We start from the raw sequence: 25,084 nt of genomic DNA, 5'->3' as shown, positions 1-25,084 counted from the left end.
CCACCAGGGAAGCCCCTGTTACTTCTTTTTAAGTTTTTTTACCAGTTCTTCATATATGATATAAAATTCTTCCAGATTCTGTTTTTAAAATTCTATAAACTTTGTTTGTTAAGAATTTTTATAATTGTAAATAAATTATATTTCTCTTGAGTTTCTCCCTTCATGGAATCCATGTGGCCATTCTAACAGCACATTTGGGAAAGCCCCTGTTGATACTTTGCCATCCTAAGTCAGGTTGGAACTGTGAGGAGCTCTCAGTTACCAGCCATGAGCCAATGAACTCTACTTTCACTGGGTAAAAGTAGAATGGGAGTTTATAGTGCCATGGTCAAGTGTCAAGTGGGTGGTGGTGGTAGTTTTAGATCTGGGAATACATCACATCTCTAGGCCTTCTCTCATTTTTTATGGATTGAGAGTTTTCTAATCACCTGGATACAGCTCCTTAATTTGATGACTTTATTGGTGGGTTTTTAAGACTCATTTGAAAACCGAAAACTATTGGCTAAAATTTCTCAATCTTGTTCTATGGTAATAATCATTTGAATGACTTAATGTATGCCCACCCATATTAATCAAATTCTGCTATTAATCAATCAATCTGCTAAAATCAAATTCCATATTAATCAATTTAGCTTCTGCTAAAGTTCTCATGGGAATAGAATGGCAAGCTGACACATGTCCATTTGAATCAAAACCTGTCTGTTCATTTCACAGGTGCCTGATAGGTTCATTACCACAGGACTTTAAACTAGGCACACTGGCTTACGTGTGAAATAGGCTCTATTCGGTTTCTGAAAAGGAGAAGTTCCTTTGGGTATAATGCTTCTTTATATGCTATTAAATCCTAAAAATAGTCTATTGGTTAGTTGTACTATGGGATTAATATGACTCCTATTGAAATTGTAATTAAATACAGGAATAATACAAAGGAATGGAGAAAAATTCAAATAGGATTTTCCCATGGGTAAAATTTTGTTTACCCTTTCCCATACTGATCAGTCTTTTGGAATGTAATACTGATGACTCTTCCACAATTTATTAGTGTTTTTGCTTTCTTCCCTGAACTTTGATAGAATTGATATTTTGGGTGAGTGAATGAGGAAGAAGTTTAAAGGATTTTACCCTGTCTAGTGATAAAAGTTACACATGCTAGTTGTGAAAAATACAAGACAATCACTCATAATCTTAAACTTAACCATCATTAGCATATCTCCTTCCAGTTTTTTTTCCCCATGCATAAAAGTATTTTTATGTAGCTGGGATAATGCTTGATATCATTTTATATCTTGCTTTCTAAATTTATCATAATCATGTTCCAGTCACTAAAAAATCTTACAAGAGTTTTTAGTGACTAAAGGTATGCTGTGATTTCCTGTAGTTTATTTGCCCATTTCTGTTATCGAACATTAGGTTGTATCTACCTTTGGGGAGCATTAAAAATAAAAATACAGGGTCTTCCCTGGTGGCGCAGTGGTTGGGAGTCCGCCTGCCGATGCAGGGGACACGGGTTCGTGCCCTGGTCCGGGAAGATCCCACATGCCGCGGAGCGGCTGGGCCCGTGAGCCATGGCCGCTGAGCCTGCACTTCCAGAGCCTGTGCTCCGCAATGGGAGAGGCCACCACAGTGAGAGGCCTGTGTACTGCAAAAAAAAAATAAATTAAAAAAAATAAAAATAAAAAAATAAAAATACACTGAACTTATGTATTTTTTTATGTTTCTGAGTATATCCTTATCATTCCTACAAGTACAGTAATTAAGGTTATGAACATTAAAAAAACTTACTGTGGGGCTTCCCTGGTGGCGCAGTGGTTGAGAGTCCGCCTGCCAATGCAGGGGACACGGGTTTGTGCCCCGGTCCGGGAAGATCCCACATGCTGCGGAGCGGCTGGGCCCCGTGAGCTATGGCCACTGAGCCTGCGCCTCTGGAGCCTGTGCTCCGCAACGGGAGAGGCCACAACAGTGAGAGGCCCATGTACCGCAAAAAAAAAAAAAAAAAAAAAAAACAACTTACTATGGAAAAATTTAAACATACACAAAATAAACAATAGTGTAATGAGCTCCATCACCAGCTGCAATGATTATCAACATATGGAACTCTTTCATCTGTATCCTCCGCTCCCTCTCAATTATTTTAACTTAAATCACAGATACTTTTATTTAAGTAATTTATTTCATCTGTAACATCCTTCAGTTATGTATATCTGAGTTTTTAGTAAAACTTACTGTTTGTGAAATATAAAGCACATACAGAAAAGAATGTAAAACATAAATTTCTAGTTCAGTGCATGATCACAGAAAATACCCTTGTAACTACCACTCATCAAGATTTAGAATTGCCACTACCTCAGGAGCTTCCTCATGCCTCTCCGAGTCACTAGTTTGTTTTTCTTTCCCAATGGAGACTTCTAGCGTTATAATTTAGTTTTAGATGAGTTTGAACTTTTAAAATTGGAATAATACAGTGCGTATTTTGTGTCTGGCTTGTTTTACCCAACATTTTGAGATTTATCCATGTTGCTCTGTAATATATATAGACTTTTTAAAAGCATAGCAGCATTACTGGGCTTCTCTGGTGGCATAGTGGTTAAGAATCCACCTGCCAACACAGAGGACACAGGTTTGACTAAATTTGCCAGTTTTCTTCCCTGGTCCGGGAAGATCCCACATGCCACGGAGCAACTGAGCCGGTGAGCCACAACCACTGAGCCCACGCGCCAGAACTACTGAAGCCCGCGTACCTAGAGCCCATGCTCTGCAACAAGAGAAGCCACCACAATGAGAAGCCCGCGCACGGCGCTGAAGAGTAGCCCCCGCTCGCGGCAACTGGAGAAAGCCCATGCGCAGCAACGAAGACCCAGCGCAGCCAAAAAAAAACATGGATGAGAAACAACATTACTAGTATCAAAGTAAATGAACAACTTCTTAATACCTTCATTGTTCAAATTTCCCTAATGGTTTTTCTTTTTTTTTTCCTCTTGTTTTTGGCCACGCGGCTTGTGGGATCTTAGTTCCCAGACCAGGGATAGAACCCAGGCCCTCAGCAGTGAGAGTGCAGAGTCTTAACCACTTGACCATCAGGGAATTACCTTTTTTTTTTTTTTTTTTAATGATTGGTTTGTTTGAATCATGAGTCAGACAAGGTCCATCCACATGTTGTGTATGGTTGATGTGTGTCTGAAAACTCTCTTAACCTATAAGTCACTATTCCCCCCTTTTCTTTTTCTTGTCTTGTGGAAAGATCTGGTCACTTGTCCTGTAGAATTTCCCACTTTCTGGATTTTGCTGATTGTATATCCATGTTGTTGTTTTTTTTAATTGAGATATATGTAACATATAATGAAATATAGAGGTCTTGTGTTCAGTTTGGTGAGGTTTTTTGTTTTTTTTGTTTTTTTTGTTTTTGCGGTACGCGGGCCTTTCACTGCTGTGGCCTCTCCCGTTGCGGAGCACAGGCTCCGGACGCGCAGGCTCAGCGGCCATGGCTCACGGGCCCAGCTGCTCCGCGGCATGTGAGATCTTCCCGGACCGGGGCACAAACCCGTGTCCCCTGCGTCGGCAGGCGGACTCTCAACCACTGCGTGCACCACCAGGGAAGCCCCAGTTTGGTGAGTTTTGACAGAGTAGTCACTATTCAAAATAAGATATAGATAGAGAACATTTCCATCTTCATGGAAATTTCCCTTGTGTCCCTTTGTATTTAGTGTCCTCTTCCATCCCTATATCTGACTTCTATCACCATAGACTAAACTTGCCAGTTTTCATAAATATAGAATCACAGCATGTGCTCTTCTGTGAGGGGCTTCTTTCACTTAACATTACGTTTTTGAGTTGTGTCCATGTGTTTCCAGAGTTTTTTCCTTTTTATTGCTGAATATATTCCATTGTGTATATATACCATAATTTGTTTATTCTCCTTTTGATGGACACTTTGGTGGTTTTCAGTTTTCAGCTATTATGAATAGGCTGTGATAAATATTCTTGTGTAAGTCTTGATGTGGACATGTTTTTCATTTTTTTCTTGAGAAAATACAAAAGAGTGGTTGCTGGGTCATATGGTAAATATATGTATAACTTTATAAGAAATTGCCAAACTATTTAAAGTGCTGTTCCATTTTATACTTCCCCAGCAGTGTATGAGACCTCCACTTGCTCCATATGCTTGTCAACGTTTTTTTGTGTTTTTTTTTGGCCGCGCCATGTGGCAAGCAGGATCTTAGTTCCCTGACCAGGGATGGAACCCATGCCCCCTGCATTGGGAGCATGGAGTCTTAACCACTGGACCGCCAGGGAAGTCCCCTTACCAACATTTTTGACATTAGCGATTCTAGTGAGTGTGAAATAGTATCTCATGATTATAATTTGTATTTCTCTGGTAACTAATAATGTTGAGCACCTTTTCATGTGCTTACTGAGCATTTGTATATCTTTGATGAAGTATCTGTTCAAGTCTTTTGCCCCCTTTTTTATTGATTTGTTCATCTTTTAATTGTTGATTTGTAGTTCTTTATATATTTGGATACAAGTCCTTTGTTAGACTTACATGCTGCAAATATTTTTATCCAATCTGTGACTTATTTTATTTTTTTAATGGTGTATTTTGGTGAACAGAATTTTTTTTTTTTTTTTTTAACAGAATTTTTTAAATAATTTTTTTTGTTTGTTTTATGGTTTGTTACATGCTTTTTAAAACTTGATCTTTGAGGTAACCCTTTGAGGGGAAATATGGTAGTGTCCTCATTTTGCTCATTAGGAAATAGAGGCCCAGAGAGGTAAAAAGACTTGTCCTAAAGTTATACAACTAATAAGTGGTAGAGCAAAGCTTGGAAACCAGGTCTTTTTACTTCGGGTTGAATTTCTTTCCATTACACCTTATTCTCCCTTTCTCTTTTCCCATTACCTGAAAATGATACTGTACTCAGCTACTACTTTCTTTTTCTTGAAGTTCTCTGGCCTATTTTACCTTGGGGCCTTTGCGTATGCAGTTCTGAGTTGAACACTTTCCTTCCTCTCTCGAATTTGATTTATCCTTCAGATTTCAGCTTAGATGTTACATCCTTTGGGAAAATTTTGACATCTGTTTCTTTTCCTGCTAGATAAGGTACCTCTTCTCCCTGTTTCTTTAACATTAGATTTTTCTGCTGTCATAACAAATAATACCCTGATTGTCTTTCTACTTACTCTCTCTAGATTCTGAGGGCAGGAACCATTACCGTCTTATTTACCAGAAAATTGACAATGTCTGGCACATGGGAGATGATTAGAATATAATGAATTCGATTGAATATAATTCTCTCTTTATCTACTAGTGACAGATTTTTTTTTGTACCGTATACTTAAACCCTATTGTGTATTTAATTTAGCATTTTTGTGTAGTGTCATGATGTTTCACTTGTGATTGCTGAATTCCTGAAAGGATTGTATCATATTTTAAAGTGAAGATTATAAAAATTTATTTTTTATTCCCTATATACCTAAGGAGTATTAAAACTTATTGAATTGAATATTTGACTAGCTTTAGGAAGTTTTCTTTATCCATTTACTTTATTTTTATTCATTTACTTTTACTATTGACAATGTCTTAAACTGCAAATTTAAACTATATAATTGCCTGAAAGATATTACATCTGAAAAACTAATTTATACATTTCACAGCTGCTATCTTTGACATTGAACAGCAGGCATAGACTCCATCTTTTATTCCTAAAGAGTAGATAGGTTCTTAAAAAGTAACTTACAGAATTTACTGACACCTGGTCTGTGGTGTGGTTAAAAAAAAAAATCCTTATTCTTAGGAAATGCACACTTAAGTATTTAGGAGTAAAGGGCCATCGTATATACAACTTACTCTCAGATGGTTTGGGAGTAAGTGGGGAAAAAAATACACAGCTGTGGAATGTAAATTGGTGCAGCCACTGTGGAAAACAGTATGGCGGTTCCTTAAAAAACTAAAAATAGAGTTGCCATATGATCCAGCAATCTCACTACTGGGCATATATCTGGAGAAAACTATAATTAGAAAAGATAAATGCACCCCAGTGTTCACAGCAGCACTATTTACAATAGCCAAGACATGGAAGCAACCTAAATGTCCATCGACAGATGAATGGCTAAAGATGTGGTGTATAGGCACAGTGGAATATTACTCAGCCACAAAAAAGAATGAACTAATGGGGAGTTCTCTGATGGCCTAGTGGTGAGGATTCAACCCTTTCACTGCCATGGCCTGGGTTCAATCCCTGGTCGGGGAGCTGAGGTCCTGCAAGCTGCGTGGCGTGCCCCCCCAAAAAAGAATGAAATAATGCCATTTGCAGCAACGTGGATGGACCTAGAGATTATCATATTAAGTGAAGTAAGTTAGAAAGAGAAAGAAATACCATATGATATCACTTACATGTGGAATCTAAAGAATGACACAAATGAACTTATCTATGAAACAGAAACAGACTCATGGACACAGAAAACAAACTTATGGTTACCAAAAGGGAAAGAAGGTGGGGGAGGGATAAATTAGGCAGATACAAACTGTTATATATAAAAGAGATAAATAACAAGGTCCTACTGTATAGCATTGGGAACTATATTCAATATCCTGTAATAACACCATAATGGAAAAGAATATGAGAAAGAATATGTATATATAAGTGAATCACTTTGCTATATACCAGAAACTAACACAACATTGTAAATCAACCAGACTTCAATAAAGAAATAAACAAAAATTCCACACCTGTATACACACACACACACACACTCTTGTATATATCCACAAGCAGTCCCCACTTTGCATGGTAGTGTAGGACTATAAAAACGACCATGAAGACTAAGGCCATGCAAGATGACCAATGGGAAAAGTTATGATGTGCCCTTTAAAATTTTTGTCAAAATATTAAAAACAATTTCATTGTTGGTATGAGGAAACGAAAAAGTAAAACTAGTATTTATTTGATACACTGTAATCTAAAGCATTAGAAACATTGAATATTGAAGTGTTCTATATCTTTGTTAAAATTTATCAAGAGTAGTTTGAGCAGTGTTTGCCTGCTTCTTGTCCTATAACTTTAAGATATGGAGCAAACGTCTTTTGGATGCCTTGGCTTCCAGCATTTTATCCTTTGTACTTCCTTTTTTTTTAAATTTATTCTTATTTATTTATTTATTATTATTTTTTATTTTATTTATTCTTTATTCTTTTTTTTCTTTTTTTATTATTCTTTTTTTTTCTTTATTTATTTTTGGCTGTGTTGGGTCTTCATTGCAGCGTGTGGGCTTTCTCTAGTTGTGGCGAGCGGGGGCTACTCTTCGTTGTGGTGCGCAGGCTTCTCATTGTGGTGGCTTCTCTTGTTGCAGAGCATGGGCTCTAGGCACGCAGGCTTCAGTAGTTGTGGCTCACAGGCTCTAGAGCACAGGCTCAGTAGTTGTGGTGCACGGGCTTAGTTGCTCCGTGGCATGTGGGATTTCCTGGACCAGGGATTGAACCCGCGTCCCCTGCATTGGCAGGCGGAGTCTCAACCACTGTACCACCAGGGAAGCCCATATCCTTTGTTGTTGTTTTTTTTTTAAATTAAATTAAATTTATTTTTTTTATACAGCAGGTTCTTATTAATTATCTGTTTTATACATATAAGTGTACATATGTCAATCCCAATCTCCCAGTTCATCACACCACCACCACACCCTCCCCCGCCCCCGCCACTTTCCCCCTTGGTGTCCATATATTTGTGCTCCCTATCCTTTGTACTTTCAATGTCATGAAATATCATTGAGAGTTCCTTTTTTTTTTTTGCTGGTGTCAGTTCCTCTGGGACATCCTTATCCTTTTCATCATCATCATCATCATCACTTTCCTTATGTGTATGTTGATAAGTTTGCCAGTACTAAGCTCCTCTGATGCATGTTAACTCTGTTTATTTTCTATTCAGATTTTACTTTCAGCATTACCACTTTTTACATCTTTGCTTCATTTTTATCTCTGTAGGCCAGTTCCCTTTTTTGATTATCCATTTTTATAAAATGTCACATGGGTTTATTACTGGAGACTAGGAGTCAACACAGCTACACGCTGTGCTGTTTGTGTGTGAACTGAATAGCATGCCCAGTGACTCATCACTAACAGACTTTGAAAGAAGTGATGTGATTGGTCACTGATCACAATGCACATCTTCACTTACACAGCCATTCTGGAGTGAAGAACTAGCAGTAAAATTTGTACTTGAACCTAGGGGCAGGACAGGAATAAAGACGCAGATGTAGAGAATGGACTTGAGGACACAGGGAGGGGGAAGGGTAAGCTGGGACAAAGTGAGAGAGTGGCATGGACTTACATATACTACCAAATGTAAAATAAATAGGTAGTGGGAAGCAGCCACATAGCGAAGGGAGATCAGCTCTGTGCTTTGTGACCAACTAGAGGGGTGGGATAGGGAGGGTGGGCGGAAGATGCAAGAGGGAGGAGATATGGGGTTATATGTATATGTATAGCTGATTCACTTTGTTATAAAGCAGAAACTAACACACCATTGTAAAGCAATTATACTCCAATAAAGATGTTTAAAAAAATTTGTACTTTATGCAGCTACTTGTGGTTCATATACCATGGTAACTGAAGTTTGAACGATGTTGTTGGGAGACTGATGTTATTTAACTAAAGTGTGACTACTGAAATTTGGGCATATGGGATTGTGGAAAACAAGTACTACCAGTAAAAAGAGCATGTGTGGGGGCTTCCCTGGTGGCGCAGTGGTTGAGAGTCCGCCTGCCGATGCAGGGTCACGTGTTCGTGCCCCGGTCCAGGAAGATCCCACATGCCGCGGAGTGGCTAGGCCCGTGAGCCGTGGCCGCTCAGCCTGTGCGTCTGGAGCCTGTGCTCCGCAACAGGAGAGGCCACAACAGTGAGAGGCCCGCGTACCGCAAAAAAAAAAAAAAAAAGGGGGTCATGTGTGAATGAATGCAAATCCTTCCATTTTTATAATGTTAAAAGATTAATAACTCCTTGCAGGAAGATTTATGTCATTGTATTCACTTTTAGTGACTTGTAGCTGTTATTTACAGGGAGCATCAGATGATGAGACACTGTATGTATATAAAAGTTCTTTGTTAATCATGACATAGAGAACAATATATGGTATGATAGGGTAACCAACATTTGCTGAATCGCTCTAATATGCCAGGCAGTATTTTAGATATTTTACATTATTAGATATGCCGTTTAATCCTTGTAACAATCTCTGAAATTGGTAGTATTTTATATAACCTCATTTTATAGAGGGGGAAACTGAGGCTCAGGGCTTATGTAGGCTTAGTAAGTAACAGTTCCAGGATTCAAACTTAGGTCTGCCTGGCCCCAGACCTACTCATTCTGCTACCCCGTTTTTCATGGTGGTTGTTGGCGCTCCACCAGAGTCCCTTTGATCGTGACTAAACTGAGACTAAAACATCAGAAAGGAGCACTTTAGAAATAAGTTTATGGGGCTTTAGGTGATTAGCTTCAGGTTAAACACATTGGCAAAAATACTACAAAGGTCACTGCCTGTGTTTATTTATTGCATCATACCAGGAGACAGTTTCAGGTTGTCTCATTTTTGGCATTGCTATGTTTGATCACTTTGTTACAGGTGCGACTGTCATATCTTTCCTTTAAAAATGTGTTTTCTCCTTTGTAATTAGAAAATAATTTGTGGGATGGTACTTTGAGATTCCCAACAACTTTTTGCTAATCATCCGTTTATTGTCCTTGCTGTGGTATACTTTTATTGATATCTTTAAAAGTTTATTACCAAAAATTTAGAAAATTAAACAAATAACGTATTTTTCACTGTAAGAGATAATAGGTGATCTCCAAAGAAGAGAAAAAGTTCAAAGGCACTGCTGAGCTTTTATTCTTTTATGATAACTTTGCAGTTCCTAAATTTTTTTTTTTTTTTGCGGTACGCGGGCCTCTCACTGTTGTGGCCTCTCCTGCTGCGGAGCACAGGCTCCGGACGCGCAGGCTCATGGGCCCAGCTGCTCTGCGGCATGTGGGATCTTCCCGGACGGGGGCACGAACCCGTGTCCCTTGCATCGGCAGGCAGACTCTCAACCACTGCGCCACCAGGGAAGCCCGCTAAATTACTTTTGAACTGTGTACTCTGAAGTATGTCAAAGGCACTGTTCTGTATTCTAATTGTTCTCTAGTAGAACACAGCACAACACACACGCACACATTTGGCCTGTTAAACCTTTCTGAGTTTTCTTTTTAAATAATAAATAATCAGTAATCAGAATATAGCACTCAATTGCAGAAACTTTCAGGAGAAGACAGAATTTAAGATCTACTGATACAGTGGCAAAGAAAAGAGAAGAGTTATTTTATGGTTATAAATAGATAGAGCTGGGTGATTGTGATGATAGATATTCAAGAATCAGAATTAAATAATGGCTTCTCTGGAAATGGTGGATCTTAAACTGGTGAGGACAGAGAGCCAGAGAAATAATTTTAGAAAGTAAAGCACAAAAGGCACATCTTAGGGGCTTCCCTGGTGGCGCAGTGGTTGAGAGTCCGCCTGCCGATGCAGGGGACCACGGGTTCGTGCCCCGGTCCGGGAAGATCCCACATGCCGCGGGGCGGCTAGACCCGTGAGCCGTGGCCACTGAGCCTGCGCGTCCGGAGCCTGTGCTCCTCAACAGGAGAGGCCACAACAGTGAGAGACCCGCATACTGCAAAAAAAAAAAAAAAAAAAAAGGCACATTTTAGAACTTAGTCGTCTTGAAATTTGAGTGAATTTACTGAGACCCAGTGAGAGGGTGAGAAGGTACCTTGATAATGGGGGTAGGATGAAAGAGGCAAGGGTTGGCCCAACATCGTGGGGAAGAAAAACTATAATTGCTACGTTTTAAAGTTTTGATGTTCTTTATAGAGTAAGTCATGAGGTCATCATTTGTAAGGAAAGGTGGTAGAACTGGGAACAGAGTTTAGGAAAGGAACTTGAAACAGCATGTGTAATATAAACCGAAGCCACTGAATACAGAATGAGCAATATTGAAATGGTGGATGGAAAATAACCATTTATTCTCTTTTTTTTTTTGCTGTAGAAAACTCTTCAGTTTAATATTGTTTATAAAAAAATATTGGTTATAAACTATAATGCCATGCTTTTCTCCGTCATTTTAGTGGGTTTTATCTATTGATTTCTTAACTTGAGTATAAAAATGTTTTATAAAAGCTTTTAAAGGTACATAGCTTTTTTATTTCATTTGGAATTAGGTTAATATGTTTGAAACTCCCTCAGAATCTCACCCAGGACTAAAGTTAATTTGTAGCACTGGCAGTAAAAATTTCCTGAACCAGATACGGAACTTGAAATAGAACTAAGATTTGTGAAAGTGTCTGACGTATAAGTCCAGAGTATGTAATCAACTTAAAAACAATGCTGTATGGAAGACTTGGCATTTGAGAGTGGAGATAAATCTTATTTATATTTCATCCAGGCTTAACCACAGCTCTTGTTCCATCCTGGGAAAGGTCAGGTTAAAAGAGATGCCCTTCACTGGATTTCAGGAGTCAGTGAACCTAGCTAAACTTGATTAAGGTAAGAAGGAAAGAGGATTTCAAGGATCATGAGCTTCGGAGACACTGTATATATTTCCCTTACATTAGAGATTCTTGTAGCAAGACTTCTAGCTGATCTTCTAGTGGTAATGTAAATTGACTGAATACACACGTATCAGTTGATTAACTTAATTTTTACTAGATCAGTTATAGTTGGTACAAATACTTGTCATTGTTGTTGTCCTTTAAGAAAATTATGGGGGTTTTGGTAGTTAAAACTCAAATCATAGGGTTTTTCCTTTGTCAGAAACAAATAATCCACACCCTAAAGTGCAATCCAGCTGAATTTATTTGCTGTACTTTGCTTAGAATTAACCAAAAGAGCTGAGGTGGGAGCTGGTGGTACATGGCTTGTCACTACAGCTCTACTTAAATCTCTCAAACTTTCAATAGGTTCAGGACGCTGCCGCCACGATCAGCGGAGTTAGTAAGCCAGTCAAGAAATACCACAAAGTGGTCTTATAGCTTCGTTTACTGAATCTGGCAGATAAATAAGCAAATTTTTTTCTTTAACAATAGCAAAAGTTAAAAAGTGTTTTCTCTTTACTCCTGAATTAACTGAATATTCCCTTAGCAAGGCTATAACTAATCTGTCAAATTCCCTATGGATTTGCTTTAGTGTGGTTTTGGGGTCCCTTCCAGGCCCTGACATTTGTGTGACCTTAAACAGGGCACTTCTTAACCTCTCTGAGTCTCAATTTACTCATTTCTAAATTGGGGGTAATAATGATACTTGCCTTTTTAGAGTTGTTTGAGGATTTAATGGGGTAATGAATATAGACTGCAAACAATGAACTTTGAATGAATGGTATCTGTTATAATTTTCAGAACTTAAGTTATATAACCAGCTAGTTCTACATATTTCAAATCTGACTTTTTTTTTCTTTTTAAAATTTATTTATTTTATTTTATTTTTGGCCGCATTGGGTCTTTGTTGCTGCACACGGGCTTTCTCTAGTTGTGGTGAGTGGGAGCTACTCTTCGTTGCAGTGCGCGGGCTTCTCATTTTGGTGGCTTCTCTTGTTGCAGAGCATGGGCTCTAGGCACACGGGCTTCAGTAGTTGTGGTACGTGGGCTTGGTAGTTGTGGCGCACAGGCTTAGTTGCTCCAAGGCATGTGGGATCTTCCCGGACCGGGGCTCAAACCCATGTCCCTTGCATTGGCAGGCGGATTCTTAACCACTGCGCCACCAGGGAAGCCCCCTGACCGGTTTTTAATTATACAAATAGAATAGGAACACATTATTATATAAAGTATTATAGATAAGGCTAAAGAGCCCCTTAAACGGCTCTAGTCCCAATCCCTTCCCCAGAAGTAACTATTTTATCAAGTCATGTATCCTTCCATGTCATCTTCTTTGCCTTTAAACACACATACACATGCACACGCGCACACATGTACACAAATAATACACAGGTATATATATTTTCTACTTCATAGATATATAAAAAGATAGTGAGTTAGTAATTTCGTATATATTACAAGTACTGGTTATTAGAATCTGTATTTTATAAGCTCAGTAAACAAAGGATAGCAGAATTCAACAATTTTTTTTTAAGACTTTTTTTTTTTTTTAGATGTTGGTAGGAGTTTATTAATTAATTTATTTTTGCTGTGTTGGGTCTTCATTTCTGTGCGAGGGCATTCTCTAGTTGTGGCAAGTGGGGGCCACTCTTCATCGCGGTGCGCGGGCCTCACTATCGCGGCCTCTCGTGTAGCACAGGCTCCAGATGCACAGGCTCAGTAGTTGTGGCTCACGGGCCTAGTTGCTCCGCGGCATGTGGGATCCTCCCAGACCAGGGCTCGAACCCGTGTCCCCTGCATTAGCAGGCAGATTCTCAACCACTGCGCCACCAGGGAAGCCCAGAATTCAACAATTTTTAATGTAGTGTCAGATCTTAGGCCAAATTACAGAATTCTTTTTTATTATTATTAATTTAGTTTTTGTCTGCATTGGGTCTTCGTTGCTGCACACGGGCTTTCTCTAGTTGCGGCAAGTGGGGGCTACTCTTCGTTGCGGTGCGCGGGCTTTTCATTTTGGTGGCTTCTCTTGTTGCAGAGCGCAGGCTCTAGGCTCGCGGGCTTCAGTAGTTGTGGCGCATGGGCTTAGTTGCTCCGCGGCATGTGGGATCTTCCCAGACCAGGGCTCAAACCCGTGTCCCCTGCATTGGCAGGCGGATTCTTAACCACTGCGCCACCAGGGAAGTCCTAGAATTCTTATAACCCTGGAAAGGTTTATTCAAGGGAAGAAGCTGGAAGAAATAAGAAATATAGTTTCAGTCATTTAGCTCAAAAATACACATTTGCTAAAAGACCAATAAAAGATTAGAACTTATGAAATTCACTGTCTCTCCGTTTACCTGAAGTTCTACAGTTGGGGATCAAAGATACTGTTTGTTAGTCTGACAAGTAAGAAATGATGTTTCCTTTTTTCAAAAATGTGAAAAATTTGCTCTCATCTTCGTGGGGCAAGGGAGACATTTGAGGGAGGATAGTAGGGAAGAGTAATTGAACTACTATTTGTATATCATTGATCCTAAGTATATTTAAATTATTTTTTTGTTACCTATGGTATTTTTGAAATAGACATTGGGAAGTGGATTCTAGGCCACTTATGGAAAGAGATTGATCTTGAAGTGATGTTAGTTGCTCTCCTAAAGCCACTTTCTGGCAGAATTTTCTTTTTAAAGTAAGGGAATGTCAAGAGGAAGAGGCCACAGTTACTTTGGCAGCAGGAATCTAAGAGTTGGAGAATATGGATTTGACATGATCTCTCTTCTCTGGGGAATTGGAGGTCAGTTGGACAAAACAATGGGGGAAGGGGTTAGTAGACAAAGACAAATGCCAAGGGAAAATGGTGCTAATTCTAACCATTAGCACCTTTTTCTTTTTTCATCCTAGTCTTCAGACTGAACCTAGTAATGAAAGCCAAGGGACAGAACTCCCAGGCCCACCCGGTATGTGTGTAGAGGATGTGGAGTAAAGTCTCCCCTGCCCACATGGAGATGTGATAACCCCCTTTGCTTAGAGGATATCGTGGAGGGTACCAGAGCAGGGATTGAGTTTAGTTTGTAAATTAAACCTTGGTAAATGGTTGTTTGGCTGATTATCATATGTAAATATAGAACAATTCCAGCATTTGTTGATTTTGGAGATTCATATACATACATTAAATCCCTTTCTTGGTAGCTCACTTTCTAAGCTTTGCTTCTGTCGCTTCTTCTAAGAGCTAGATTGCTTTGTTCAGCATAGTAAGCCGCTGGCCACATTTGGCTATTGAGCACATGAAATGTGGCTAGTGTAATTTGAGATGTGAGTGTAAAATACACAATGAACCCTGAAGACTTAATATGAAAAAATAAAGATCTCAATAATTTTTATAATGATAACAGTGAAATGATATTATTGATTACATGTGAAATGATTTCTTGGAATAAATAAAATATATTATTAAAATTAATTTCACCTTAAAAATATGGCTACTAGAAAAAAATTACATATGTGGCTCACATTACTTTCTGTTGGAGCCCGCTGGTCTAGAACAACCTGCACAAGGGATGCGTACTTGCTGTAGAATTTCATGTGGGTCATTCCATAGACATTGAGTGATTTTAGTTCAGTAAGAACATTTAAGCCATCATTTAACTTTTATAGTCAGATTTTTTTCCCTTGGCTGGGGAAACAGCATTTGAAATTTAATTTTGTAAGTCAATGAGAATATAGGATTGCAGTGCCAGATTTTTTTTATGTGTGTGTTACATGCATGCACTTGTGCATGTGTTATTTTTCAGGAATTCCTCTTGCAAGTGCTTATGGTGCATCTTATACCCATGTCCACAAGGAATGGGTCCTACCAATCTTCCTACCTGATTAAGCCTGTCCTTGGAAAAGCGATGCTTTTCTGTCCCAGAAAAGGATCCTGGAACCAGGTATATTCCTCAGTGCAGTTCTCATAAGCCCTTACTCCCAAGGAATTTGGGACATTAGGCTTAATATGTTGTCAACCTTTGTATTCAGCTGTCTAGAGCCAGTTTTCTACCTTCACAAAATAAAGTTGCTCCCAAACTTCTTTAGTTTGAAAAAGCTCTAATACAGAAAAGTTGAAAGAGCAATATAATGAACATCTGTATATTCTTCCCCTAGAGTCCCCAAATGCTTTTTGAAAATTGCCACGTTGTTTCTATATATAGTTTTTTGAGGCTGAATTATTTGAAAGTAATTTGCACATCATGACACATATTTATCACCCCTAAATATTTCAGCATGTCTTTCCTAACAATAAGGGTATGACCTTATGACAAATCTATTGTCATAACCTAAGAAAATAACAATAGTTCCCTGATATCTAATATTCACATTTTCCTAAATAGCTTTTTCCTGACTTTTAAAAATTCTGGATTCAGTCCAAGCTTATGATTTACGTTTAATTATGACTCTTTAGTCTCTTTTAATCTAGGATAGAGGTTGACATACTACAACCCTTGTGTCAAGCCTGGCTAGCCACCTGTTTTTGTACAGCCCGCTAGGTAAGAATAGTTTTTACATTTTTTTCCCATATCATTTTTTCTTAATTGAGGTAAATTCTCATAACATAAAATTAACCATTAACCATTTTAAAGTATGCACTGCATTGACGTTTAGTACATTCAGTACATTCTATCTAGTTCCAAGACATTTTAAACATCCAAGAAGGAAACCCCGTACTGTTAAGCAGTATACCCCTCCTTTCAGCTCCTGGTAAGTACTAGTTCACTCTCTTTTCCTGTAGATTAACCTATTCTGGATGTTTCATATGAACAGAATAATATAACATGTGACCTTTAGTGTCAGGCTTCTACTCAACATGTTTTTTTTTGTTTGTTTGTTTGTTTTGCGGTACGTGGGCCTCTCACTGTTGTGGCCTCTCCTGTTGCGGAGCACAGCCTCCGGATGCGCAGGCTCAGCGGCCATGGCTCACGGGCCCAGCCGCTCCGCGGCATGTGGGATCTTCCCGGACCAGGGCACGAACCCGTGTCCCCTGCATCGACAGGCGGACTCTCAACCACTGCGCCACCAGGGAAACCCCGTGTTTCTGTTTTCTTGGGGGGGCTGCGTTGGGGGTTCGTTACTGGGGCTTTCTCTAGTTGCGGCGAGCAGGGGCTACTCTTTGTTGCAGTGCGTAGGCTTCTCATTGTGGCGGCTTCTCTTGTTGCGGAGTATGGGCTCTAGGCTCTCAGGCTTCAGTAGTTGCACCATGCGAGTGCTGTAGCTGTGGCACGTGGGCCCTAGAGCACGCGGGCTTCAGTAGTTGTGGCGTGTGAGCTCAGTTGCGGTGAGTGGGCTTCTCAGTGCAGTGGCTTCTCTTGTTGCAGAGCATGGGCTGTAGACGTGTGGGCTCAGTAGTTGTGGCGTGCAGGCTCTAGGGAACACGGGCTCAGTAGTTGCGGTGCTCAGGCTTAGTTGCTCCGCGGCGTGTGGGATCTTCCCGGACCAGGGCTCGAACCTGTGTCCCCTGCATTGGCAGGCAGATTCTTAACCACTGCGCCACCAGGGAAGTCCCCATCGGTGTGTTACATTTGTTACAGTTGATGAATCTACACTGACACAACATTATCACCTGAAGTCCATAGTTTATATTAGGGTTCACCCTTTGTGTTTATAGTTCTGTGGGTTTTGACAAATGCATAATGTCATGTGTCCACCATTACAGTATCATACAGAATGGTTTTCACTGCCCTGAAAATCTGCTGTGCTCCACTTAGTCATCTCTCCTCCTCCCTCTCACACCAGCAGCTACTGATGTTTTTATTATCTCCATAGTTTTGCCTTTTCTAGAATGTCATGTAGTTAGAATCCAAATACAGTATTGCAACCTTTTCAGACTGGCTTCTCTCACTTAGTAATAAGCATTTAAGTTTCCTCCATGTCTCTGTGTCTTGATAGTTCTTTTTATTGCTGAATAATACTCCATTGTATGGCTATACCATAATTAGTTTATCCAGTCACCTGTTGAAGGACATCTTAGTTGCTTCCAGGTTTTGACAGTTCTGAGTAAAACTGCTGTAAATGTTTGTGTGCAGGTTTTTCTGTGTGGACTAAGTCTTCAACTCTTTTTGTGGATGTTATTTCCCAGTCTGTGATTTCTCTTTTTATTCTCTTAAAAGAGTGTCTTTCACAGAGCAGAAGTTTTTGATTTTAATGCAGCCCAACATAACATTTTTATTTCATGGATTTTGCTTTTGGTACGTATCTTAAAACTCATTGCCAAACCCAAGGTCACCTCGGTGTTTTCATATTATCTTTTAGAAGTTTTATAGTTTTGTGTTTTACATTTAGGTCTATGATCCATTTTGAGTTTATTTTTGTGAAAGGTATAAGGTCAGTGATTGTATTTTTTTTTCTTGTACGTTGACTGTCTAGTTGTTTTAGCCCCAATTATTGAAAAGACTGTCTGTTCCACAGGAAAATGTTGAATTGCCCTTGGTCCTTTGTCAAAGATCAGTTGACTGTACTCATGTGAGTGACATTGTCTTTTAAAAAGCCCTACATTCTGGATTTGTCTCTTTCCTCATTGTGTACTTTAATTTGTTTTCCTAAACTATTCCTCATCAACTAGAACTTGAGTCTAGAGGATTAGATTCATGTTAAACATTTTGGCAAGGATGCTTCCTGGATGATTGAGCACTTCAAATTGTATCAAGTCAGAAGGTACACAGTGCTAGGTTGTCCCACTGGTAGTGATGGTTAAGACTGGTTAAGGTGGTAACCAGCAGATCTTTCCATTGTAAAGGTATATTTTTCCCTTTGCAATTAGTAAGTACTCTAGGGATAACTTTGGCCATGTAACAGATGAATATTTGAATCTGTATTTGTCAGGCATGTGCTAGATTCTTGGGAGGCAGCAGTAAAAAGAAAGATTTCTGCTCTCACAGAATTTGCCTTTTCCCCTCCAAGTTTGAAGACAGTAGTGGGATTGGGTCTATTCTTGGACGGGGTGCACTTGGAACTTAGGGTAGGCTGATATCAGAAAAATAGGGTCATTGAAAACGTATATGCCAGTAAGTGTAGAGTTGCAGTATGGGATGATGTAAAACTCCTGGCTGGAGAAGGATAGTGGTGTTGGTTGCATAATAACGTGAATGTACTTAATGCCACTGAACTGTATATTTAAAAATGGTTAAAATGATAAATCTTGCATTATGTGTATGTTACTACAATTTTTTAAAAGTATATGCCATTATGATGCATCACTGAACTCAGTCCTGCCTCACTGCCTTTTTGCTGATAATTTTCATCAGGCTTTTGTTAGTCTGTTTGGACTAATTGAGAGAGAAACTGTTTCTGAGAGAAAATTCTGCAGTTCAGTTCTGGTAGAGAGGAAGAGGCAGTGATGTTATGTCTCATTCACTGCCTCCAGTAGAGTTTGTCTTTGTAGGCTCTCAGGGAGATCATTGTTGAGATCTCTGGGTGTCCTGGATTGTGCCCAGGCTGTGGGTGGAGCTTCAGCTGTTGGTGCAGACAGGCTCTGCCTTTCACTGTCTGCTGTTTCCATTTGTTGCAGTTCGCCAGATGCAGACCTGCCTTTGCCAGGATACAGAGAGAGATCTACAACTTGAACCATTGTCTGAATGCTGCTGTTTTGACCCATGAAATCGTATAGATTCAGGATGAGAGCAGTAACCATAACGCCAGCAGCAAAGTGATTGTTGACCAGTTTGCTCTGAAGGCAGGCCCTTCATTTAGGAAGTCAACCTGTGATTAAGAGCAAGAGCTCTGTTTAGAGGGAAGGGAAGAGCACCTTTATTTGTGGCTGATGGAGCTTGGATAACTCTTGCCTTCCTATTTACCTGAACTGACTGTGGAAGCAAAGGTGGTAGGAAAGCTTTAGTGGTGGCTGTGGCAACAGCGTGATAGCGTGGTGAGGTGACCTGTGACTTTATTCAATTTATAGAAATTGTATCCACCTGAAACCTTTATTTGCCTTCATGTTGGAGAATGTCTAGCTTATAACAAATTATCAGTTTTTAGTATACAGATTGTAGGTTATGTGTGTATAGCCTCTGCTTTGGCAGTAATATAGGGAAATTAGTGTGTTGTACAGTGTTTTTCAGTGTTTGACTGAGCTGCAGTAGGAAATACATTTTCTTTTTTTTAATTTTAATTTATTTTATTTTTGGCTGCATTGGGTCTTTGTTGCTGCACGCTTTCTCTAGTTGCGGCAAGCAGGGGCCCCTCTTCGTTGTGGTGCATGGGCTTCTCATTGCGGTGGCTTCTCTTGTTGAGCACAGGCTCTAGGCGCACGGGCTTCAGTAGTTGTGACACACAGGCTCAGTAGTTGTGGCTCATGGGCTCTAGAGTGCAGGCTCAGTAGTTGTGGCGCACGGACTTCCTTGCTCCGCGGCATGTGGGAACTTCCTGGACCAGGGCTCAAACCCATGTCCCCTGCTTTAGTAGGTGGATTCTTAACCACTGCGCCACCAGGGAAGTCCAGGAAATACATTTTCTGTTAGGACCTAGTACACTCATACACATGGGTGTACATAATTTTAACAGCAGTTTCAGGAAATGGTACTTAGCCTACTGTGTTTTCTTATACTCTCCATTTCATTCTATTCTATTATTTCATTTTAAAATGCATATCTGACCTACATTGATTTTTATGACCCATGATTTAAAGAAGATTGGTGTGGAACAGTGGTTCCCACAGTATGATATATACTCAGGATTCTTTTATGTATAGGGATCTGTGAAGTCAAAACTATTTTCATAGTAATACTGAGATGTTATTTGCCTTTTTCTGTCTCATTCACTAATCAGTGGAGATTTTCCAGAAATACAGTGGAGTTTTCCAGAACTTACATGATGTGTGATGACATCACTCTCAGGGTTAATAGAGTGTGTATTTGTGTATTCTTGTGTTTTCTAAAATTTTGTAAAGTAGTAGGATTTAAATGTGTTTTTTCAGAGATTAACTCAGTTTTCAGTACTCATATTGTGCTCTTACTAGCTAGTGTTTGATTATAACTGCTGTAATCTCTGTAACTTCATTGTGGTCCAGTGAAATCCTGAAGTTTTCCTTGAGCCTTTGTGGAAATACAAGACATTGTCTTGTTTTGCAATTATATACTTAGAAAATTCTTCCATTTTAATTTGTAATCACTAAATATTGACCTATGTAACCCACATATACAAAAGCTTTTTGGGGTCCTCAGTAATTTTTAAGAGTGTAAGGGATTCCTGAAACCAAAAAGTTCGAGAACTTCTGGCATAGGGGTAAGAATGTAGGCTTGTTTCGTTTTATTTTTTGTCTGTGTTTTTTTTGCAGAAGGGGAGTCGCACTTTTTTTGTGTGGTTAAGAAATATATATATATATATATATATAACCTGAGATCTGTACTCAACAAGTTTTTATTTTTTTTATTGTTATTTATTTATTTAATTTATGGTTGTGTTGGGTCTTCGTTGCTGCCGCGCGGGCTTTCTCTAGTTGCGGCGAGCAGGGAGTACTCTTCCTTGCGGTGCGCGGGCTTCTCATTGCGGTGGCTTCTCTTGTTGCAGAGCATGGGCTCTAAGCAAACGGGCTTCAGTGGTTGCGGCACGTGGGCTCAGTAGTTGTGGTGCATGGGCTTAGTTGCTCCACGGCATGTGTGATCTTCCTGGACCAGGGCTTGAACCCGTGTCCCCTGCATTGGCAGGCAGATTCTTAACCACTGCGCCACCAGGGAAGCCCTCTCAACAAGTTTTTAAATGTGCAATATTGTTAATTATAAGCACAGTGTTGTGCAACAGATCATCTTGCATAACTGAAACTTTATACACACTGAACAGCAACTCCCTGTTTCTTCCTTCCCCCAATCCCTAGCAACCACCATTTTACTTTCTGCTTCTGTTGAGTTTGACTTAGAATATAGGCTTTTTTCAATGATAGTTGGCTGTATTTGAGTCCCAGCTCAGCTACATGTTGAGTAATCCTGGCTTCTTACCCAACCTTTTTGATTCTTTCTTCATAACTAAAATTGGCATTTTACTGTCTTCATAGGGTTGTTGTGAGGATTATGAATGAGCTAGAAAAATGGGCTCAAAAATGCTTAGCACAAGGAAGCATTCATATGTTACCTATTATTATGATAGAAAATGTAGTAACATCTAGTCACATTGATATTTAGCTGTAGCATTTCATAGCAACACGCACCTGTGTGAAATTGGATTGTCTAAACCTACTCTTAAGTTCTCGTTCTCATTCTGCTCTTGCCTGTGCCTCTAGTCTTTTCTTAATTAAGTGGGTTCTGTTTTCCAAAGAAATTATGAGCTTCTTGAAAATAGCCGCTCTCTTCTAGTTACTTCTGTTCTGTCTTGGACAGAACTCAGCCTATAGTAAGTACTCAGGACATGTAAGTCCTGTAAGTCCTAGTACAAAGGCTGTGGGACACACAGGCTTAGAATCTCTATGAGGATGATGGTGGGAAAAGAGCTTTTTAGGTCCCTGTTTTGATTCTTTACTCTGTCTCTCTCAGGAACTTCCTTCCACTACTAAACAAGCTTCCTAACAAGTATAGTGAAGGATGAATTACAATTTATTAAATCATTTCAGTTTATTTGGTTATTGCCCTTTCTCTTGGCAGTATAAAATTCTAACATAATTGTATACTTTTCACCAGGGTTTTCTTTCATTACATCCGAACAATACAAGAGAATCATAGCAATAGATGATTTAATTGTTGTTTTCTGTAAATGTACATGATTACTTCTATAGCACTTTCTGAGATTTTAGAGCAACACAGGCAGGGAGGTGTGAAATTTATTTTATGTCAAGAATTGAACTGTGTTCTAAACCTTCTAGTTTTGTTGGTCAGTTCTCTTTTCTCCTTTAGTCTGTCTTCAGCCTTCTCTCTGTCTTAACGTCCAAAAACTTGTTCTTATATAAGCACATAGCTCTTCTATCTTCTGGCTCCGCACTTCCCCTGTTCACATATGACCATTCCTTTAAGTTCCTGCTACCCAGAAATCAACAACAGTAGAGCCAGCTCTACCACTTAGACTTTTAGGCTTCTCCCAAATAACACCTTCCAGCAATGACCACTTCATATTAAATTGCTGACAGTGTGGGGATGGAGAGGGTACAGGTGCTGCATTTCCTGAAATTTCATCCCTAGGATTAGATATTTGATGTAAGGAGATAGAGATGGTGAAAACATAAAAGAGCTCGTGAAAGGGATAGACTTAGGAAACTTATTAGAAGCTTTGCCACTTGGGATGATAAGGGAGGAAAAAATCTTATCTGATGTTTAATGCTGTTTGAGAAAAGGCATGTGAGGTATGACTTGTCTCTAGCCGCATAAACCGCTCTTTTTGGGAAAGATAGTTTGTTTCCCAGTCCAGTGTTGATTCCTGTTCAAAACCATAGTTGCTAATATTTTTTGGACATGTGCTGGCTACTTCACGTCTTTTATCTCACTTAATCCTCATACAGTCCTGTGTGATGGCTTCTATTTTAATTATTAAAGTAGCTCATGTACAGTGAGAGGCAGAACCATTATTTGAACCCTAGACTCTGCCACTACTACATTCAACCTTTTTTTATGTATGGGACGCTTTACAGTTTGCAGAGTACTTGTGCATATGTTCTCATTTAAACCTCACCACAATCCTGTGCATTAAGTGAAAGTCTTGACATTGTCACACAAGAAAATGGAAGCTTCAGGAATTTGAAGCTCAAAGTACCGGTACTTAGACCAGGCCCACACCCACTCTGACTCCAGTTCCTTTGTTCTCATTATGTAGTTTTGCTAAAAATAATAATAAATAGGGTCATATCTGAAGGTGAATTTTCTAAGATTGTTCACTTGGTTGAAGGTGATTGGTAATGTTTTAGATGTCTGGAGAAGTTAGCAAATATGTGGTCATTAATTTGCATTATTGGTTTCTCTCATAGCTTGAGTATAACTGCTTTATCTAAGTATTCCTTTTGCTCTTGGGCTTCTCAATGCTATGGGTCAGTTTACCACTCTTACACTAACATTTCTAGGTAAATTCAGAAGTGAAGACATAGTTTTCTGTGCTTTAACCTTCCTTGGGTGGCACAAATGAGTGACTGAAAGATGAGAAGGAAAAAGGTCTTGGCAGGATTATAATATAATCATGGTAGTGGGAAAGGGGAGGAGTATATGTGTTTGTGGGGGACAGTTTAAAATACCAGCTCTTCATCTTTTGCCAGTTCCTTCCAGAGCTTCTGTTCCTAAACATGAAATTTCATGACTCCTCTAAATCTCAAGTTTGACAGTTTGAAAGAGGTCATGTGTTGGTGAAGAGATTGATCTTTGTCTGTGAATCAAAACATTAATCATAGCTCCAGAGAGGAGGGCCATAGAGAAAAGCATCCTGATTAGAGGAATATAGCAAGACTGGAGATAGGTACATTTATCTAATATCATCTGGCTTCAAGTGACTGCTTGCTGTCTCCCCAAACTCACCTAAAATTTAGGAGAAGCAGCATGTGGGACACATTTAATGGTTCATATCATTTACTGAGTAAATGTCTAGAGTTAGTGTTTTCCAGAACAAGCTGTCCTTTTAGGTTTGCAGTACCTTTCTCAGTGACTGGCAGAAAGGTCACACTCTTACTTCCCCATTAGATTTAAGGTAAACTTCTAGGGGCTTTTTCTTTTTCTACAAATTGTTTTGCCTAACGAATACACTAGTCTTTACCTTCTAGGAACTGAAATGGCATGGCTTGTGCCACATATCATACTAATGGCTTACAGTTGCATCAGTTACCGAAGATGGTGAAAAAACTAGACATTATCTTTGTTTCTGGATTCTGGGTGTCTGTTGCTATAGAAACAAACCAGGCAGTAAACATGAGTGTTTAGGGAGTATTTGAATCTCAATGGATGTTCATTGGCTAATGAAAATAAAGTTAAGAAATTTGTTGAGTTGAGGGATAAACTGAATATTACTGAGTTCATTATTGTTTCCATTTTTGGTGGGTGGTATTATCCATTTTGGTTGTGTGCAGGTCATTTGAAGATTATTTCCTAGTGATTAGGCCTTCCAAAATTCCCTTTTCTGCTCTAGGAGGTGAACAATTAGAAAAAGCAAACATTTTATGTTCCTTTTGGGTAATGATTTCACTTAATTCAGATTAATTTGGGGGGGGTTGGCAATGAGTAGATTAATTTTTGAGTGTCATATAGTAAGAGTGCTGAGTTTAAAAATCATTCTATGGTTACTAAAAGGAGGTGAAGATTTGAAAGCGGGACAGAAGGTAGGGTGGGGAATTACACATCTTTATTTCCCAGTTATTTAAGAAATAAATCCCCCTTGGGACTTCCCTGGTGGCGCAGTGGTTAAGAATCTGCTTGCCAGTGCAGTGGACACGGGTTCGATCCCTGGTCCAGGAAGACCGCACATGCTGCGGAGCAACTAAGCCCGTGCGCCACAACTGCTGAGCCCACTTGCTGCAACTACTGAAGCCTGTGCGCCTAGAGCCTGTGCTCCAAAACAAGAAGCCACCGCAAGTAG

At 39.5% G+C, this 25,084-nt stretch overlaps 1 protein-coding gene across 8 annotated transcripts in view; it reads left to right on the top strand.

The window, feature by feature from the left end:
• KDM2A (lysine demethylase 2A) overlaps positions 1–25,084 on the top strand; it is a 105,849-nt gene that overhangs the window by 23,128 nt on the left and 57,637 nt on the right. For 2 of the 8 annotated variants that reach the window (XR_013829600.1, XM_079930767.1), the window contains exon 1: positions 15,146–15,513. The exons of 3 other annotated variants lie outside the window; for them this stretch is intronic. Coding sequence is in view for 2 of the 5 variants with exons in the window: in XM_079930767.1 (XP_079786893.1) it covers positions 15,331–15,513 (183 nt within the window). In the remaining 3 variants the exon portion in view is untranslated. Of the gene's footprint in view, positions 1–11,539; positions 11,565–15,145; positions 15,514–16,040; positions 16,111–25,084 lie in introns of those variants that run through there. 3 more of the 8 variants (XM_079930771.1, XM_079930768.1, XM_079930772.1) reach the window with 3 other exon arrangements.

This window comes from Stenella coeruleoalba (assembly GCF_951394435.1).
Source record: "Stenella coeruleoalba genome assembly, chromosome: 8".
NCBI lineage: Eukaryota > Metazoa > Chordata > Mammalia > Artiodactyla > Delphinidae > Stenella > Stenella coeruleoalba.
Note: the sequence above shows the minus strand (reverse complement) of the source record. Positions and strands in the feature narration are given on the sequence as shown.